At 39.7% G+C, this 20,479-nt stretch overlaps 3 protein-coding genes and 2 non-coding genes across 8 annotated transcripts in view; 3 read left to right on the plus strand and 2 right to left on the minus strand.

The window, feature by feature from the left end:
• LOC122827386 (cilia- and flagella-associated protein 47-like) overlaps positions 1-3,793 on the minus strand; it is a 38,917-nt gene extending 35,124 nt beyond the window's left edge. For 2 of the 3 annotated variants that reach the window (XM_044110237.1, XM_044110236.1), the window contains exons 1-9: positions 3,502-3,793; positions 2,450-2,607; positions 2,237-2,352; positions 1,986-2,130; positions 1,689-1,833; positions 1,344-1,484; positions 1,053-1,222; positions 612-706; positions 49-278 (exon numbers count right to left, since the gene is read on the minus strand). In XM_044110237.1, the coding sequence (XP_043966172.1) occupies positions 49-278; positions 612-706; positions 1,053-1,222; positions 1,344-1,484; positions 1,689-1,833; positions 1,986-2,130; positions 2,237-2,352; positions 2,450-2,607; positions 3,502-3,645 (1,344 nt within the window). In that variant the 5' untranslated portion in view covers positions 3,646-3,793. The remainder of the gene's footprint in view (positions 1-48; positions 279-611; positions 707-1,052; positions 1,223-1,343; positions 1,485-1,688; positions 1,834-1,985; positions 2,131-2,236; positions 2,353-2,449; positions 2,608-3,501) is intronic. The other variant, XM_044110238.1, reaches the window with a different exon arrangement.
• Positions 768-839, plus strand: trnad-guc. Its single transcript has one exon. It is a non-coding gene; the product is annotated as a tRNA-Asp (tRNA).
• A 1,228-nt stretch (positions 3,794-5,021) lies between the features above and the next one.
• Positions 5,022-8,618, minus strand: nufip1 (nuclear FMR1 interacting protein 1). 2 transcript variants are annotated; one of them, XM_044110276.1, is made up of 10 exons: positions 8,250-8,618; positions 8,006-8,091; positions 7,437-7,541; positions 7,298-7,360; positions 7,148-7,224; positions 6,974-7,066; positions 6,543-6,700; positions 6,314-6,478; positions 5,974-6,227; positions 5,022-5,548 (listed from the first exon to the last, which is right to left on the minus strand). In XM_044110276.1, exons 1-10 carry the CDS (start codon positions 8,455-8,457, stop codon positions 5,135-5,137), a joined length of 1,623 nt encoding a protein of 540 aa, XP_043966211.1. In that variant the 5' UTR covers positions 8,458-8,618; the 3' UTR covers positions 5,022-5,134. The 2 variants fall into 2 exon arrangements, with proteins under 2 accessions (XP_043966211.1, XP_043966212.1); XM_044110277.1 differs by having other exon boundaries at positions 6,314-6,436; positions 8,250-8,616.
• A 377-nt stretch (positions 8,619-8,995) lies between these two features.
• On the plus strand, positions 8,996-19,691 carry nop58 (NOP58 ribonucleoprotein homolog (yeast)). The gene is made up of 15 exons (XM_044110278.1): positions 8,996-9,183; positions 10,081-10,157; positions 10,259-10,311; positions 10,642-10,766; positions 10,839-10,975; positions 11,198-11,262; positions 16,525-16,659; positions 16,765-16,910; positions 17,104-17,230; positions 17,868-18,031; positions 18,520-18,654; positions 18,739-18,800; positions 18,890-19,044; positions 19,133-19,251; positions 19,331-19,691. Exons 1-15 carry the CDS (start codon positions 9,139-9,141, stop codon positions 19,385-19,387), a joined length of 1,602 nt encoding a protein of 533 aa, XP_043966213.1. The 5' UTR covers positions 8,996-9,138; the 3' UTR covers positions 19,388-19,691.
• Positions 17,699-17,781, plus strand: LOC122827505. Its single transcript, XR_006370087.1, has one exon. It is a non-coding gene; the product is annotated as a small nucleolar RNA SNORD11B (small nucleolar RNA).
• Positions 19,692-20,479: the final 788 nt, after the last annotated feature.

Consider the following 20,479-nt stretch of genomic DNA (forward strand, 5'->3'; position numbering starts at 1 on the left):
AACTGTGGGGGTTTATACAGCATCACCTAGCGCTGCCGACGGTCTCACCTGGGACTGCCCTGGGGCAATGGTTCCCGTTGGTGGATGGGCAGCAAAGTGTGCCAACTTGCGAAAGCGGAATCTGACTGGAAGTTGAGGGCAGAGGTTCTGGAGCATGCACAGAAGATCTGAATGTTGGCCCATTGCACAGTGGGAGAAATCAAACGTGTCAGAGGGAGAGGGCACCAGAGCCACGGGGATTCCGGAACCGGTTACTGCCACCTCCACGCTGCTGTCAACTAAATTAAAACAATAAGCTTCATTACAGCAATCAGTCTCCATTTGTTCTATGAAGTTCTGCTTAGATCCTCTATATTCTCTATATTTATTAGAATATACTAGGAATGCATTTTAACATTCAGTCTGTAGAGGAATCCGTGCTCTGTTCAGACGTTAAGACAGTATATTGATACATCTCACAGACTTGACACAACTTGACAGTATGAACATGTTAGTGAAAGCCATTAACATTAGCATTGTAACTTGGCATTAGATTCATGCAGCATAGTAGCCCTTTCTACTCCAGTCCTTAATCAGATAACAATTTTAGCACCGTGTACTTGTGAGAGTACCTGCAGGTTGAGTGAAGCCATGTTTGCAGCTCACAATATCAAACAGGAGAAACAGACAGTAGTCCTGTCGACTAGGTGAAGTACTACGCCACCTCCTGTCAAGCAGAGCACAGGGGAACCATCAAATACAGACATGTAGTAGCTGCTGCTACAAGCTCCTCGTTAGTATAGTGGTGAGTATCCCCGCCTGTCACGCGGGAGACCGGGGTTCGATTCCCCGACGGGGAGAAACACTTTTGTTCAATTTTCCCTTGTTATTCTTTCTTACACCGTTGATGTTTTTAATGTAGATCAATACTGATCAACATAAATGCATTGCCTTGATTTCATATTGTCAATCTACTAGTACTGTAAACTAAAACTGACTGTATGAGTTAACACAAAATATTTCCTTTACATGAATTTCCAACAAGTTTTTGTAGTGTTTTAGGACAAATATACCTCCTGGATTTGGGACTGAATCGTACTACCACTGTGGTTGTGCGATATGGATCCAGTGGACCATGTGCAGGGACACACTCCAAGACCTGCAAAGCGGAATGTGTGGTTGAGCTGTAGTTCTTCATCCTCTCCAGCAGGGCGGTGCCTGTGCTCTTCTGAAGGTCTGTTCCCTGCAAACACAGCAGGAACACTGAATAAGATGATGCTTTTTTTGGGGGGAGGGGTTTCCTTCTGCACTCCCTCATCCCCTACCCCCCCCTTGCAAACTAAAGATGTTGTTTTCAAACTCACTCCCTCAATTCCAACAGCTTTATCCAGCAGCAGGCTGACCCAGTCACAAGGAATGGGACCGTTATTTCTTAGTACCACTTTCTGCTCGCTGGAGGCCCCAAAGTAGACAGGTCCAAACCTCAGACAGGAAAGGGGGGAGCCCTACAACATGTTCAAGCAATTAAAACAGACATGTAAATAATAATAAGAATTGTAAGATTTACAGTGCCTCAGAAAAGAATTTAAACTACATGCATTTTTCCTGTGGTCACATTTTGATGTAAAAATCACCACACCACATCTAGCATTTTGTATTTTGCATGTAACAACATCATTCTATCTATGTGTGAATTTGAATCAATGCACCTGCATGTCAGAAATCTCAAGATGCTGCACCACCACTTCAGCCTTGATACTAAGAACAGCTGGGGTATCGTGCAGCTTCACCCTCAGGAAGAAATAAGCCAACATCACAGATGTCATTATCCAGTATGAGTAGAGACCCAAATGCCTGTTCAATAGACAAAAATGTCTAATAGGTAGTTAATTATAGAAGCTACATCACTTTTTTTTTTAAATAAATGATCTTCTAAACAGTTTCTGATTCCTGTAATACAAGCTAGATATTCATAGTAATGACGTTTAGTGATTTTAAAAACATACTGAGCTTCTTCAGCAATACGTCCAGGCCTGAATGCACGCAGTTCTACTATCAGCCACACGGTGGTGCCACCTTCTGCGGTTCCGTGTGACGGGAAGATATGGAGGGAGTACAATTCACTCTTCTTATATCTCACTTCGAATCGACCTTCATCGGTAACACACACACACACACATACACAAAGATATACAGCCGGGACGACTATCATAGTGTCATATAATATCACCTGTCAAATAACAAACACATGACTTACCAGGCGCTGATCCCTTGTTGGTAATTGGATGATGTTTTCTGACCGCTTGACCGCCGGCCACAAGGGATCCAAAGTCTACCAATGAGACCATGCTTAAAGAGGCAAACCCGGGAAGTCTGCAGCCAGAGACGCAGCATTAGAAGCACCGCAGGCACAATTGACAAGTGTGGCTGAAAACAGCTTTTGCTGCATCAGACTTAGAGAGCTTCGTACCCTGTTATTGGAACTTCGAGGAGCTCCTCTTCGTCTATAAATATCTGAATGGAGTCTTTGACCTTTTCCTCAGAAACTGGAGTGAACTCCAGCGTGCCTCTAATACAAAAACCCGGTGGCAAAAACCAAGCTTGAGCCAATCGGATTAATTTAAAGATCTTCAGGGAAAGAGAAGTCAGAAGGACAAAGATATCATTGGGTGCAGATGAGTTGAAAGTGGCACCACAACTATGGAATATTTTAAAATTTTTGCCTTTACAACCACTTGTATGTCAAAATACAAGGTATACATTGTGACATTGTATATGCCACACTGCTATATACAGTGTGGCATATACAATAATATGGCACACAATCTATATTGTATACAATAGAAATTGTATACAATGCCATACACAGCATTGTATGGCATACAAAGCATGCCATAAGCTAAAATGTAGTAATTAATAAAAAGTACTTTTTGAAAGCTGCCATTGCTCAGTGGTAGCGAAACAAAGATTAAACTGGACTGTTTCTATTTATCGATTGTTTTAGTAAAAATAAAATAAAAATAATAAAAACAATAAAAAAATTTTTTAGTAATGTCCTAAAGGACAATTAATTCATAGTTTAATTATTTCAATAAAATAAATGTAGCTCTACATCCGTAGTAGCGTAGTTGGGCGGTTTGTAGCTCATAAAATTGAATTCAGCTTTGAAAGGAAAAAAATGCGCTTAATCACATTGAATTAAAATTCAATATTTAATAAAGGGACTTTTTTACATGGCGCTGGGTTGGACAACTTTTTAAAATGCATACTTTAAAACTACTTTTTGCATTTACTTAAGTTATGTTTGATACATCAAACCAATAACTATAATTACAATTTGTTACAAAGAAACGTCTGAAGCGGCAAAAACTTCGAGAAATTTCTATTCAATGTAAGCTAGCGAACTCCGCCATTTTGCTGTAATTGGCTGGTTAACTAGTAACAATATGCACAGTTGGTAAATGCTCAACATCTATAAAATCACAACTACATTTCATTTCCAAACACCTGCAAATACGTTACCTTCTGCGCTGGCTTTTCAACTGATAGCTTCCTGGATACTTTCCCAATATTTGTTATCGAGACTGCCTTCTTGTAAACTTCCCCAACTTTCATATCGTTGAATTCTAGGAACGGGGGTTCCACTCGAATACCCTTTCCAGCCATAATGAATAACTCTGCAATTAGTATACCGCTAAAATCACAGAAGAAAGTGTTTGCTTTTATAGCCGCGGAACAATGGCGCACTTAATTCAGTTTGTTGACACACACGCCGTTAGTCAACTTCACCGTTGCTACCCAGACATGAATAGCGAGAGCTCAGGTGGTTTCTAGGATACTGCGTATGCTTGTTTTTTCCTCCTTGACCAGCACAGGAGGGCGGAGCAGCCTCTGCCACTGCACTACTCCCAATGGCCTCTTGACTCGTTGAGTCGAGTTTTACTTACCAACCACATAATATCAAGCATACAGGAATTATAAACCAAATGTTGCCACATTGTATTCCAAAGTATTTCATCAAACACTACTTACGTCTTTCAAGGAAGACTGTGGAATCGGTAATCTAACGAGCTACCTTAATTTAGTACTTCAGCTCCCAATCATTAGTCTTTATTATCATATTACTAAGGATTATAATTATTCTTTCTCCGTCGTAAAATTCTCAAAGAAAATTTAAGCTTTCTCCGCAACACACAAGGTCAAAGCCATTCATACACGTTAATTACAGATATATTTATACCCTTTGATTTTATTTATTCTTTTACGTCAAAAGGTAATCCTGACCAAGCTAACAATACAAAAAAAGGTTTGCATCATTATGCTGTGAGGTTTTGTCTTTTCTTATTATTAAAAGATAATTTTAGATTCAGATTATTTGGTAAAGTATTTTGGGTTCATTTCAGATTACTGCAAATTATATGTAATTAGCTTAAGTAAGGGGCTGCACAGTGGCGCAGTTGGTAGAGCTGTTGCCTTGCAGCAAGAAGGTCATGGGTTCGATTCCCTGCCTGGGGTCTTTCTGCATGGAGTTTGCATGTTTTCCCTGTGCATGGTGGGTTCTCTCTGGGTTCTCCAGCTTCCTCCCACAGTCCAAGAACATGACTGTCAGGTTAATTGGTTTCTCTAAATTCTCTCTAGGTGTGAGTGTGTGTGTGTGTGAATGGTTGTTTGTCTTGTATGTCTTTGTGTTGCCCTGCGACAGACTGGCGACCTGTCCAGGGTGACCCCGCCTCTCGCCCGGGACGCCGCCTCCCGACCCCATTAGGGAAGAAGGGTGTATAGAAAATGGATGAATGGATGGATAGCTTAAGTAATGGAAGTTTGGCGAAAGTTATTCAGTTTGAAAAGTACATTTGTAAGAAAAATATCCAAAACTGTTCCCCCAGGTTGAAAGGTAATGTTCAGGATGTTCAATAATCAAACTTTAAACCTACCATGAATGTGAAACCACTGGAGTGTTTGTTCTATAAAGTTGTTTCCCTGGAGACTCATAATAGACTTTGTATACCCTGAATACCTCATGAATATTCACAGTACAACAATTTTGTAAGTAAATGTGTTTATTCTACGAGAAAATTAATAGGTCCACCTACAACAAAATGATTCTCTTTACAAGAAAAATAATTATATACTTCAACGTAATGTCTTAAAAAAATTATTTCAAAGAACAGCCATCCATTTCCCATATTTCATCATCATAGACATTAGATTTAGATGCGATATTATTATCTTGACCGTCGTGGGCCGTGGCAGTCTTTTCTTCAATACTTTTCACAGATTCTCTAGAACTTTCTTCAGTTCTTTCGGCAGATTCACTGCCTAAACCTTCAATATTTCTGCTGTCTGGGACAATTATAGTTTCAAAATGTCTCTCCTGGTGAACATTGGAGTCTGATTGGGACACAGGCCTTTCTTCAAGCTCATTGGTTGCAGTAACTGTCAGGTTTTCCTGATTCATCTCCTCTCGGTCCTGAGATCCGTTTTCCAGCCCGAAAAAGTGGTTGCGGACAACATAGCGTACACACTGCAGCAGAACATTCCTCTCGTGGCGAATGTCTGGGGCCAGTAACTACACAGAGGGGAAAAGAAAAAAATAAGACAGTAATAAGTGATGATGAATATTTGGATGGATGGACAATGCAGTGAATGAAACTGAAAACGACATTTGTTTGAGACGTACCGATCATTTACGACTTTGTAAAGCTATGACCTCCTAATGCCGATTTCAGCTAATTCCAATTTCTCTCCAAGAACTACAATTACAAGTGTTTTTACTAAAAATTACTCTATTTTACTTGCCCTTACTCTTAGGAAGGGAAGACCATTTACTGAACCAACGTGCTTACAGATCTTTCCCCGAATCAAAAAAAAAAGTTGCGTTTCCAACCAGCCAATCACTAATAATGATGTTCAAAGTGAAGCCTCATTTCGACCAAACAAGATTTGTTGGTGCATCTCTTAAATTTATGCTAGTTTTATCTCATATGAAAATACCATTTCCAGTAAAGTCGCGCGACGTGATTGAGGCATGTCTCTGCGTCTTTGTCCCCTTCCTCCTCTCCTCCCTCCTCCTCTTCCTCTTCTGTCATTCCACATGCTGGGGCCAGAGGTTGGTTGAGGAACTGTCCGAGTCTCGCCGGCCTTTTCCACATGTTTAGAGCACAGATTGTCCTCGGACGTCGGTGTCATTTTGTTTAGGAGGGTCTCGTTTGCTCTGTCATCTTCTTTGGCTCTCAGAATGGGGACGTCTACGAAAGCAAAGATCTGGTTAAACACGGACAAACCACAGAAAGACACCGTCTAGTGTTTGTCTGGAAGAAACCTCTAAGCGTACCTTCCGGTTCCTCGTCGCTTTCACTCATAGAACCGTAGTTGGCCAGTAATGACCCAAGGGCTGAGCTCATCTGTTTGGGGGCCACAACCAGGCCAGCCGTACTGGGCTCCTCTTTATCTGAATCTGGGAAGAGACGAGAAACAGAGCCAACATCTGTAGCTGACACTGTCGTTTGTGGCTTTAATTCTAAAAATTCTCCATCAAACCATTAGCTTACTTATTTACTAACCTTGGTCAGTACTGGCCAGAACCCCCAATGGATCTCCCACCTTGGAAAGATGGTTGAGTGGTTTGGGGGTCTCTGCAGCAGTGCTGTTTAAAGGGAGGGGCCCTCTGTTACCCCAACCACGTCCTCTCCCTCTGCCTCTCCCTCTGCCTCTCATGCGCCTAAGGACAAATAGTAAAGTATATACTATTTTATTAAGTTAATAACTTCAATTAACAAGTTATTGAGATCCTTGGTTAAGTTTCCAAGTTAAGAGTTTTGATCATCTTTAAAAATACCTATCGTAACCGAGCCAAAGATGAAAGTCGTTCTTTTTTTTACTACTTTTTTACGCAAAAGTACCTCAAGAAACTTCTTAGTCAGTCTCGAATTTTCCAAAAAAAGACCATTTGCGGTTTCCATCAGATGACAACAGAGACGATGCCCATATTCACCCAAACTGAGTCGTTTCAAGAACGCCTCCGATCTGCTCCCGCACCTCCATGACTCTTTTCTTCCTCTCGATATTCTGAACCGTCGGGTAGTTTCTGCACGTAAAATAAATTGGGATCCGGTTAGACAACAGGAATTAAAGATGGCAAAACATCCAAAATGGTATGCTCACTAACTTGCGCCTCTCTTCTCTCCATTTCGCAATCTCTTCTGGAGTATCCAGCTTGATTCTTTTGGCCCCTGGTGCATGGTTCTGTTTTTAGAACATAGTACACGTTAGAAAGAAGAAAACTTTGAGTGGTACCCAAACCATGCAGCCTACGTACGTTCTTCCAGTGAATGGCGACCAGCTTTTCATGAGCCATGAAGTTGCAGTCAGGCACAGAACACTGTTGATGATATTTCATACAATGATGGGTTGTGATTCAGATATTATCCAGAAAGCGACCAGTGGCAGATAAATACCTTGACATGCAGAAAAACGTGCTCGTCGTATTTTTGCTGGTTCTTAAAGCCCCGGTCACAGGTGTCGCAGTAATGGGAATACTCCGGCTCCTTCCTGGTTCTTTGCTGTGAATTCAATTCAAGATGCAAATTCAAGAGAAAAGACACTATTACGCTCGCAAAAGTACTCATGCACTATGGACTTTTTACTGATTTTTTTTGACGTCACAACCTCAAACCTTTTATTTTATGCGATGGAACAACGGATTTGTAAATATTTGTAAAGTGGAAGGAAAAACAGTTCATGAAATTTTAATCAGCAAAATATTTTTTCTTTAGTGCATAGGGCACCAAAATGGCTTCCAGCGCAGGGGCCCAAATCCTTGTAAATCCGGCCCAGGATAACAGAGTAAGAAGGGCTGAAAACATTCCGAAAACCTTGTGTCCTATTATTTACATTTAAGTTTGACATAAAATCAATGTTTGGGTTTAAATAAGACCAAATGTGAAAAGGTTCAAAAAGCGATAATGTTTTTTTTAACTCACTAAAGTTAATACAGATTTTTCTTTTTTTAAAATAAACAAATCACCTTTTTGTTGTGTTGATAGGGGGGTCTGTAGTTCTGTCTGCCACCGGGATGTCCAGTTTGATACCACTCAACGCCGAAGTGCTGATCTGCGAAGAAATCCACGATTAGACAACTTTGAAGCGAATCAATCCTAAAATGTTTACAAGCTAAAGAGGCAAACATTTGCTATTATTAATAGGCCTACCAGATCACAGCTGGAAAAGTGGACTCAAACGCTGGAATACAAACTGTATAATACGCTTACTGGATTGTGGTTTAGGTCCATAGTGAGCAGGTCCATCCACTTGGCCGTGATAGTAGCCGCTTTTCCCCCAGCTGGGCTCAGAGGGCGTTTGTCCCCAGCTCCACATGCTGGGGTGAAAGCTGCTGGAGTGGCTCTGCTGCGGCGGCTGCATGAAGTTCGGAGGAGGACAGCCAAAGTCCGGGGGCGGGTAGCGTTGAGATTCACTCATTTTTCTCGGTCGATCGCTTTTTATTTAACCGCTGTTGGTAATGTTTAGCAAAACTCTACTAAAACCTCTCATCCGGGTTCCCCTCTAAAGCGCACATGCTTGTTCTGGAGTTCGTCACTTCCGTGTCAACAGGAAAGACCTATGCTACGTTCGAAGATGTCGGAAATCGAAACCCTATTGAAGCTTCTCGCGAAGCAATTAATGCACACACACCAAAATAGTTTAATTTAATTACGATTTCGAGTATGTTAGAACTTAAATTATAGTGTTTTTCGTAAGACAATTGCCAAAGTCTAGTTTTAGCGTGTTTTATTTATTTCCTAAACATGTCTTGTTTTGGAATTTTCAGAAGTTCATAATAAATAAATAAATAAATAAATTAATTAATTATATATATATATATATATATATATATATATATATATATATATATATATATATATATATATATATATATATGATTAATAATATTTACAAAAGTGCGCTTCTAAACTAGTTCTGAAAGTGATATGCTAAATCGGGTATTTTCAGCCCATGTGAGCGGATCTGGCAACCCATCAGTTTCCGTTTGCCGACCTCTCTGAACCGCGTGTGGAGGAAGCAGTTTGCGGAGAAGCTAAACTTCAACGCTCTCCTTACCGGGGAGCCTTTTAACAGACGTGTAGGACTAATTTTTAAAAAATGTTAGTGCTATTTGAGACCGCTGCTGGCTACGCCATCTTTAAAGTAAGTGTAGTACTTTTTTTCACAATTATTTAAAAGCATAATTCAGATTTTGACACTTTTTGCATGCGAATTTAGCTCCGATTAGCATCGTAATTCGGAAACTGTAACTGATTGCGATTTACGTTTTGCAGCAACACAAGACAAAATGCAGTTAAAGTAGTAAATTTTCTGGTCGTGTTAGGGGATGCTACATTGTATTTTGACGTTTCGTGATAATGTTTGTCTAAGTCACATGCTAACACAGAGCTAGCATTGCTACGGGCCTGTAACCACGTGTGAACGTGGAGCCTCGTCTGCCTGTTTATTTCAATGGCTCAACCGGGGGGGAAACAATTTTAAAGCTTTATCGATCAGAACAAAGCAATTTGCCTTTTGTTGTGATAGAATTACAGTGTCAAGAAGTGTATATCGCTCTTAATCATTGCCCTATGTATTTGGGGTGTTTAGTCAAAAGCTATTACGCTCTTATAAAAGGTTTCCTGTAATTTCTAAGCTGCATTAAAGGTGGTTCAAACGCAATTCAAATAGATGTTTCATTCCAAATAAAAAAAATAAATAACATATACACTTTCTAATTCAAATGTTATTTGTAGTAGGGGTTTACCTAAATCCCTACTACAAATAACAATATTTGTTACAATATTCGTTACAATAACGATATTGCCACGTTGAGTATTGGCCAATATCACACTGTACATATTTTTATAACTTAAAAAGTCTTAATCAAATGATCTTACACTAGGTAAATAACACTAGGTATAGGAAACTGACCCATTTATTATCAACCAATGTGCAGGATATGAGTACTGGTGGATAGAAATTCTGCAGCTGACTAAATGCTGGAGGAGAGTGCGAAGTTAGTATATCTGATGTGTCTGGTTACCATGTGTCTTTCAGGTTCTCGATGAATCCAAGCTGCAGGAGGTGAACAGCCTGTACAAGGAGTTTGAAACTCCTGAGAAAGCCAACAAAATGTAAAGTTCAGACATTGTGTATCCTGTAATCCAATTTCTACCAGTCAGTGGGTTGCCAGTCCAACAAAACCTGACATGTTTTTGTTGTTTTCTTCCTCCAGACTGAAACTGAAGCACTTTGAGAAGTTCCAGGACACAACAGAGGCGTTAGCAGGTACTGCCGTGTTCTCCTTTATGATTTTTAACATGCAGTCTGGTCTGTGATGTATGTCTGTGGCTGATGGAAACATGAGGTAATCCCACAAAATCGTCACTACCGCTGAGACCATAACATCCACAGTGGCTCAGATTTTGTGATGGAGCAACATAATATTCTAAGCTTTAGAATTTTTACCTAATTAAAGTTAGGAGTGACTACTTTTTTGTGTAACATAAAAATGTAGGCCGGTACCGATATCCGATATTATTACAGTTGTAACCAGTAAAGTTTTTGCTTCTGCTGCGCATGTGTGTAATAACTGCTCTTCTCGCCCTTGCTGCTAAGCTGCCACCGCCCTTGTTGAGGGAAAACTCGGCAAGAGTCTGAAGAAGATTCTGAAGAAAGTTGTTGCCAAAGAAGCTCATGAACAGCTCGCCATAAGCGACGCGAAACTGGGCGGAGTCATTAAAGTGAGTACGCAGCAATTTGTAGCGAAAACGGTTTCACCAGGAGGTGGTGTCTGACGGGCGCATGTTCCTCAGGAAAAGCTGGACCTGAGCTGCGTCCACAGCCCCGCCGTGGCCGAGCTCATGAGGTGCATCCGCAGCCAGATGGAGGCCCTCATCTCCGGACTTCCTCCCAGGGAGATCAGCGCCATGTCGCTGGGCCTGGCTCACAGGTCGGTAGCAAGCAGGGAGGGAGTTGGGGAAGCGGCTGCTGCCAGTGATTACATTTTGCTGTCTGAAAATATCCGTGTGGATTTTCCTCAGCATTCGTCACTACCACTGAGGCTCTTTGGTCTTTTTTTCTTTTATCTTGATTAACAGAAAACGGTGCATGTGAATTAACTAGATTTTATTGTGTGTGTTTTCTTTTTTTCTTCTCCCCCATCTGTTTTCAGTTTGTCCCGTTACAAGCTCAAGTTCAGCCCGGACAAAGTGGACACAATGATTGTGCAAGCCATCTGTAAGTCTTTTTTGGGTTTTCATATATATAAACATTTCATATTTTACTATTTTATTGAGATTTTGTAATCAACCAAGTAGTGCATGATAGTAAAGTAGAAGAATATAAATAAGCCTGTCGCTATAAGCAATTGATTGCAGAACAAATTACAATGAGCTCAATAATTTCCGTTCTGATGAGTAATAGTTTTTGAATATTTTTATTTTTTTTACTGATTGTTTTTCAGTTGTAGTGTTGAGTGTTGGGTGCAATATGAAAGTTAATGCATCCAGGTCTGCACATTTGCAGTTAACAAATAGTCAACCCTCTGTTGCCAAATCGGCAACTTTCTTGCTACATTTAGCAACATTTCAGATTAAAAAAAAATAGTACTGGCCAAAATCGGAGTTGGCAGGTCAGGCTTTTCAAAGATTAGTAATCGTAGAAAAGAAAGCTGCAAACGGTGTCCTTTGCGGTATCATCGTCTTGAAAATGGTCTCAAGATGATGATATTATTGTTTATCGCAATAATTTCTGGTACAATATATTGTCCAGCAAAATTCACAGTGACAGGCAGAGATGTACCGTATTTTCCGCACTATAAGGCACACCTAAAAACCTTCAATTTTCTCAAAAGCCGACAGTGCGCCTTATAATTCGGCTTTATATATGTACCAATATTGAGCCACAAGAGGTCTCACAACTAGGGTAAGCAGCCGCAGACTTCATTTTACCCCGTAGAAGAAGAACTTCAGCCGCTGGATATTGGTGTCTATCCAGCCGTTAGCAGTCTAGCTAACTGCTAACTGTGTGGGGAGCCGGGCATGTTGGACGCCGTATTCGCCCAACTGTTTAATTCGGACACTGAAGAAGAAGAATGAGGAATAAATGAATAAGTGAGCTTTACATGTTTATTTTGTGTGTTTACAGCTGAACAAGGTTGGTCATATTGTGAATATGGACACTATATTGTGACTGCACTAACGTTTGACTTACCATAACAGCATCAGACTGTTTTTACGTGTCTATTGAATCGAGGAAAAGTTCCCCTCCACTATGTGATATAACTGTTGCACTACGTGTTGCCACGTCACTAACTTTACCTCGGGGAAAATAATAAAACAGCTGTTTATTCATTTTGGGAGTTGTCAGAACGCTGATTTGTAATCTATTAATAAAGTTTGACTGACCTATCTGACTGTTTTGTTGACATTCCCATTAGCGCAGCTCCATTTAATGGATGCATAACGTAACCCAAGCCTCTATTGTAGCGTCTCTTCTATGAGCCTTATAGTGCGGAAAATACGGTATGTGCTTGTAAGATTTGGCTGTTTCTACAATAAAGTTTTATATATATATATATATATAAGCCTCCCAGGAGGCTGGAAAGTGAGCTGGCTTTGCTGTTGCCTAGCAACATTGCATACATTAGATTTTTTCCACTGATGGAATCTGATGATGTCATAGTGTTATGATGTCATAAGAGACAGAAGCCTTGAATATCCTGCGTCTGAATCCAACTTGCAGATCTCAAGCAGCAGCAGCACGGACGGTGGTTTTGCAATATTGAATTTATCGTTACATTTTTTCGTAGCTTTTGCGATACGTCAGTTAGATAATCAAAATGTCGACATTTGGTACAGATTCCTTGACACTCTCTCAGATTAGACTGATGTCTAGAGAGGAATTGGTCACCTTGCTTGTAGATTTTCTACAACGTTTAAAAGAAAAATCTGCAATCTTGATAAAAGAGAACATACTGGAGGAGGACTTAGTAAAAGCCCAAGAGCAAATTGAGCTTTTAAACGGGAAAATTGAGACATTAACTAAAGACCTAAACATTTCTCTGAGGCACAATAAATATCTAAACTCTGAAACAATACCAAAGTTAAAATTAGAAATAGCGACCTGGAGTTCACACAGGAATCAACTACTAACTGAGGTCAAGTCATACCAGAGCAAAGTAAAAGACATGCAAAACTCTTTCAAAACCCTGGAGAGGGAATCTAAACTACAGATCGAAAGGACAATAGAAGAAAAAAGACAAGTTACGTCAGAATTCACGGCATATAGGCTGAAGACTGAGAAGAAAGAGCATGACATGAAGAAACTTGAGATCGAGTTGTCCAGGAAGGTCAACGATATCGGTTTGAAAAACATTGAAATTCTAAAAGAGAAAGAAAAGACCAAACTTCTTGAGAGCACCATTAGAGATTTGGAAAAGAAGTTAATGGAGGCCGAAAATGAAAACAAAAATCTTACTAAGAAATTGTCAAAAACCCCGAGGGAAGAAGCCATAGAGAAGACAAGGATGGCGTTTGAAGCCAGGCTTGATTTTGACGCAATAGCTAAGGAAAAACAGCGAAGCAGGAACTTACAACAGTGTCTAACAAAAAAAGATCGGCAGATCAATGAACTCTTGAAGGACCAAGCAAAGAGACGACGCTCGTTCTCCCCTGTAAAGAGAGAAGCTGAAACTGGAAAAAAAAGTTTCGAACCTACAGCGTCTGATTGGAGACAGCTAAAGAGAGAAAACGTGGCTTTAAATGCCGAGATAGCCGTACTAATGGAGAACAAACGGAAAGATGAGAATCATATAAAAGAACTCACTGAGCAATTGTCTAAGATCAAAACAGAGGTGATCATGGAGAGACTTCAGCAAGAGGATTTGAAGGAAAAAGTTACACATCTACCACCAATTGCATCAAATGTCCAGGCACCAAAACCAAAGTCATCGTTTAATCAAAGAACTTTGCGTTTGGGTGAAGCCAAGATAGCGCCAGATTTTAAAGTCAATTTAACACAGCTTAAGCCAGAGCCCCCGAACCAAAGAAAACCGGAAAGACCTCCATTTATAGCGGGAGGCAGGAAGGTCTGGAAAACATAAGGGGAGAAAAAAACCTCCTTACTTAGGCTGGACATTGTGTTTTTTTCTATGAAACACTCATTAAACTCAATACATAGGTTTTCTCCGGGTGCTCCGGTTTTTCCTACCTTCAGAAAAAAAATGATTAGGCTAATTAGTGTCTTTTAAATTTATCTTGGTTTCTCGCTCATTAACTGTTAGAGATAGAAAGGATATTAACTTATTAACTTATTCGATCTGAAGCAAAAGAAGATGGATGGATGGACGGATGGATGGATGGATGGATGGATGGATGGATGGACGGACAGTTCCTATACGCCTCTTGTATTTACTAATAATGTCCGCTTAGACTTTTACACTGAAAAAAATGAACTTAGGAGGTTATCAGATTAACAAAAGAATATCATGAACTTTTAACTAAATAATTTCATGTTTCAAACAAAAACATGACACAATCATGTTGGATAAACAAGAAATTCAACAACTTCACGTTTATGAAATTTAATCATGTTGAGATAACATGATTCATTCTAGTCAGACTGATATAGTGAATTCACGCGAGACAATCGTTTTTGTCTCAACTCGAATAACGTATTCAAGTCAAGATAACGTGATTCAATTTAGTCAGATTCATTTCCCTCCAAAGAGGGTCTAGTGAGATCAGAGGATCATGAGAGATTATGAGACATCACTGTTTTGTACCTGGGAAAACTTCAAGGTGGTTTTAGTTGCATATTAAACTATAGATATTTGTTTTCTTTGCAGTGCAGAGAAAACAAATATCTGCACTGTTCTGTATCAGTCAATGTAAGAACTGCACTGCAACAGTGCAGTTCTTACATTGACTGATACAGTGCATTTAAGAACTGTAAAAAAAAGTTCTCAGACATTTTTTAAAAAAAAGTAAAAAGTCTTTGACTTGAAAAAAAAAAGTCTTTGAATTAACATAATTAAATCATGGAAAGGATATATATATATATATCCTTTCCATGATTTAATTATGCCGAGATAGCCGTACTAATGGCTATCTCGGCCATTAGTACGATTAGTACTTAATCGTATTTATTCTTGCACTTTGACCATAGCCATAATTTTCTGTTTTAATCTAATCAACTTTAGATTAACTCATTAATTAATAACTTGCATCCTTGCCTGTACTGAACATTGTGTTTCTTTCTACGATAAACTCTTTAAGTGGGATGCATAAGTAAGTAACAGCGAGCTAGCATCCAGTAAAGTTAAGTGTAGCCATATATTTATAGTTTTCTTCTGTTACCACAGCCAGGGGCGCAACTACATATTTTTTAGGTGGATGCGAACATCTCACCGGCGCCCCCCACCCTCCCAGGACATAAACTTGTACCAGTGAGCCTGTTAGCCTGTTAGCCTGTGTCTAGAACCTCCTATGGGCTGCAGGTCTGAGGCTTTTTGTTAGCATGTTTTCTATCATTCTTATAGCTTGATAGGAAGCCTTATCCAAACTGGCAACCCACATTAATAAAATGGTGAAATAATGTTGACCACAAAACACTATTTATAAAAGATATCAACATTTTTCCTACACAATCCTAACAAACGTTTTTAATGTTCTCTTCACAATATTTATTTATTTACTATTAATCTATTTGTATAATTTATTTAAATTACCATCTATATTATTATTTGGTCTCAGAAAATGACTGAGGGATGAAGAGACTGATGTCTGGTTCTTTAGGTTCTGCGTTTCCTGTCCTGATCCATTCTGTCTGACATCAAACCCACTGGGTGCCACTGAATATCACTGACACATTTATTTTAATGCCCCTATTAAACTTCACTGTGATTGTTGTCTTCCCACTACCGTCTGTATTTTTGCCAGAGGTTTTATTTCAAAGGACGGTGTATTATAGGGTGGACATTTTAAAAAGACACTGGTTGATAGCTGGTACAAAAATAAACTTTTGTCATGTTGTTGCTAATTAACTTTGGTGTTTTGAGGATTTAACCTCTATGTTGAATTAGCATCTTTAAACATTTTTAATAATTCTTGATTTATCTGAACCCAAAGAAGCCCATAGCAGTTGATCTGCATTGCGCAAGTAAAAATTTAGAATTTATGATAAACAACTTTGTTCTGCATAGTAAATGATGAAGACTTGAAGCGGGTTCGGAGGTCACAGAAAAAGTTCAGACCTGAGTCCAGTTAAGAATCTGCAATGCAGCAACATTGGTGTGTCTCTTATTCTAAGAACTGCTTGGGTGGCAAGAAGCATTAGCTAATCGACCTATTCCATATGTGCAAAGCTTGTCAACATGTAGCCTAGAACTACATGTTGCTGTAGCTGTCTTACCGCTCATCAAGTATTTGTGTGTGTGTGTGTGTGTGTGTGTAAGTGACGTGAGTTGTTTTTGATTTTTTGCTCTTTTTTTGTCGCCAGCTCTCCTGGATGACCTGGACAAGGAGCTGAACAACTACAACATGCGCTGCAGGGAGTGGTACGGCTGGCACTTCCCTGAGCTGGGGAAGGTCGTCACAGACAACCTGGCCTACTGCAAAACCGTCCGCAAAGTCGGTAAGCATCGTTCGGACTGGGAAAAAAAAAAGATTGCTTTTTTTTTTTTTTTGGGGAAATGCATGCTGATTTATTTATTTATTTTTTAACTCTTTGTCTTTGCAGGTGACCGCACCAACGTGGCCACCACTGATCTGTCGGAGATCCTCCCGGAGGAGATCGAAGCCGAGGTCAAGCTAGCCGCGGAGATCTCCATGGGAACAGAAGTGTCGGAGCAGGACATCGACAACATCCGGCACCTGTGTGATCAGGTACGGGTCGCTTGTAAAAGCGCTGGCATGGTCGAGAGCGGCTGTGATGATGACACTGACAGTCGTCTTCATCCTGAAACGTTCGGTGTGGGTCAGTCACTACCTCCTCTGAAAAGCCGCAAGTCAAGGTGAAGGCCTCCGGCCAGGCCGCATTCGTGTGTTTCTGTAACACGGATCTGTTGTTTCCCCTCAGGTCATCGAGATCTCAGAGTACCGCGCTCAGCTCTATGACTACCTGAAGAACAGAATGATGGCTATCGCCCCGAATCTGACGGTTATGGTGGGCGAGCTGGTCGGCGCGCGCCTCATCTCCCACGCTGGTAACTGCAAAAGAAAAACGAAATACAATCAGTTCTCTTGTCACTTTCCACAACAAGGGTGTGTCAAACTTTACCGATATTTTGCCAATGTGAAAAAAGAAAAACAAAAACAATTTTGCAATTCTAGTTTCTGTGTTAATTAATAAAAAAACATGGCATGCCATTCTCCTCCTACCTCTTCCTGTCTTCTTCATCTTTACCACCAGTAGTAACATCCACTTGTCGATCACATGATTTGTCTGATGCAAATTTTTTTTTTTTTGAATTTCAATTTGTGCAATTATATGTTCAGTGGAAACGCAGCTATCCTCTAAAAAAAATGTCATTGGTGTATCTTCTGTTACCGTTCCTCTATTTGATTTTTTGTCATAAGTTTATGAGTTCATAGTAAATTTCTTCAGTAAAAGCAGAGCAGAAAATGCTGGTCTGGGAAAACGTGACATGAGCGACGCAATCGTCTATTTAAAGCGACAGCAGTGATGATGACGACAGCATGTCGTTTTGCTGACTGTATGTGATGCTTTTAAGTCACTACCTCATCTGAGCTGTCAGTAGGAGTCCCTGCAAACCGATTCTGACCAGAAACAAGTTCTTCGTCCTCTAATTTTTATTTATTTATGTTTTTCTTTGCGTTAAGGTTCCCTTCTGAACCTGGCGAAGCACCCGGCCTCCACAGTGCAGATCCTCGGAGCCGAGAAGGCTCTGTTCAGAGCGCTGAAGACCCGCAAAGACACTCCCAAGTACGGACTCATCTATCACGCCTCTTTGGTGGGTCAGACAACGGCTAAGAACAAAGGAAAGGTGGGTTCATGAAATCTGTCTCAGTAAGCAATAAATCAAAAATGATTACCAAAATGAGCGTGATTATTTGCGCTAATTGTTGAAAAGCCGCCATTTTGAGAAGCAACGCAAACAATTGACACCCAGGGCAAAGTAGATAGTTTGCACTACCTTCCCCTTGTGCCTGTTCTCCCTGTCTAAGCTGAATGATTGTTATGCAATTTTGGTTAGAGATTCCATCATCCATTTTAATTACTGTTCAGTTAATTACTGTTTTGTATAATTCAATTCAAATTTCAAAAATACTTTACCGATCCCAATGGGAAATAAAAAAAGAAAAATGTCTCCCAGCTGCATTTAAAATTTCTTCAGAAATGTGTTTTTTTTCCTTTCTTTTTTTTAAGCTTTGAGTTGGATGTACTTGCATTATTATAACTACATTAGTTGAAAACAGTCAAAATGACAACATTATCGCTAAAACAAGCTCTCTTCTGTCGCGTTATGTCTAGATTTCCCGAATGCTGGCAGCCAAAACGGCGCTGGCTATCCGATACGACGCCCTTGGCGAGGACACGAACTCAGAAATGGGAGTAGAGAACCGGGCCAAGCTGGAGGCCAGACTACGGCAGCTGGAGGACAGAGGAGTAAGAGTCCGAAGATCGATTCTGACCCGCTTTTTTTTATTTTTTATCCTCCTTTGTTTACTCCCGATTTCTTTCCCGCCACAGATCCGAAGAATCAGCGGAACAGGCAAAGCCATGGCGAAGGCAGACAAATACCAGCACAAGAGGTGAGGAGCAACACGTTCCTGCTTTTTAGGAGGTTTTTTTTTTCTTCTAAGCGGGATTATTAAACGCGTTTTCGTTTCTTCCAACTCAGCGAGGTGAAAATCTACGATCCGTCCGGCGACTCGACAATTCCATCCACCTCAAAAAAGAGGAAGTTTGAGGAGGTCGAAGGGGAGACGAGTGAACAGGACCCTGTGACTCCAGTGGCCAAGTCCAAAAAGCCCAAAAAAGAACCAGCAGCAGAAGGTGTGTGAATTTCAAAGGAAAAAAAAAACTCTTCCAGATATGTTCAGGAATCCAGGATGGTCAAAATCGTCCCTGTCTTGTTTTCTAGAGCAAGAGGCCGAAACGGCAGCAGAGTCTCCTAAGAAAAAGAAGAAGAAGAAGGAAAAAAAGGCAGAGGAGGAACCTGAGGAGCCAAAGGAAGAAGAGGAGGAAATGCTAGTCAGTGAGGTAAAATTCATATATTGTATCAAATGTTTTAGTTTTAATTAATTTATTTTTTTAAACTGCTCTCGTCTTTGCTTTTCAGCCAACAGAAAAGAAGAAAAAGAAGAAAAAAAAGAAGATGGAGGAAGAGGATGAGTGAAGAGTGTTCATGGTGTATATACTTTATTTTAGCTTTTCTTTCTTTATAATTTTATGTCATACGTTTTTAACTTCAAAACGGCACAGCAGTATTATGGTGCCTATTCCCTGGCATGAAAATTCAGCAGATCTCATTTTATGGATGGGTGGGAGAGAGCGTCTCTCCAGTTATGAGTGAAATATCACGTAGTTTCTGCTCTTTATTTTTTTATCAGTTTAATTTAGCTGTTTTCATGTTGAGACGTCTATATCAAATGAGTTTGAATGTGATTGATGAGACAAATAAATGCGGATTTTTCATTTGAGTCGTGGCCGTTTTCTATTTCACAAACATCTAAACTTCTGTAATTTCTCTAAATTTCCCTGGTGCCATTGTTTTGATGTGCAAACTACAGATTTCTACAAAGTCTTGTAATTGAGTGACTATGAATAGTAAATATTAACCAGCAGGAGGTCACAGGGTAGTTTTGATTTAGTCAGGTCAAAAGAGTTTACTGTATCCACATATGAACTAGAATAAAGTTAAACAGATTGTAGCCAATGCTATTCAGAAAAACTACAATCAAACTTCAATTGTTGAATGTGTGTTTTATGACTATTTTTGTGTTATTTTTTATGATATAAGGCACATTGAACTGTCTTGTTGCTTAAATGTGCTATGCAGATAAACATAATTGATAGCTTGGATAAATTATCAAGTCGATGTTAATTATTCGTCGTCATTTATTCCAAATAATTGATGGCAGTGGTTACAGCCAATAGCGAGTAAGTTATTAGCATGAAGGAGCATTTTGCTCACAGGACTAGGCTGGTTTTTATAGTATTTTTTTTTGTCTTTCTAAATTAAATCTCCGTCTAAAACTAGCATTTTTCTTTACTCGGATTATCTTTTTTTATACTTTAAATTAGCTTAATGTGAAGCATTCAGATAGCTATGATACAAGTTCAAATACAATGAAGTGTTATTTTATAATACATATTTTATTTTTGTTTAAATTTTTTATTATTATTTAATGTGAAAAAGAAGAGACTTCGCTTCCATTAAAACTTCAGGAGCAAAGGTGTATAGATGAATGAGTGTTTGAAAATGCCA

Source organism: Gambusia affinis, linkage group LG24, assembly GCF_019740435.1.
Source record: "Gambusia affinis linkage group LG24, SWU_Gaff_1.0, whole genome shotgun sequence".
NCBI classification, from domain to species: Eukaryota; Metazoa; Chordata; class Actinopteri; order Cyprinodontiformes; family Poeciliidae; genus Gambusia; species Gambusia affinis.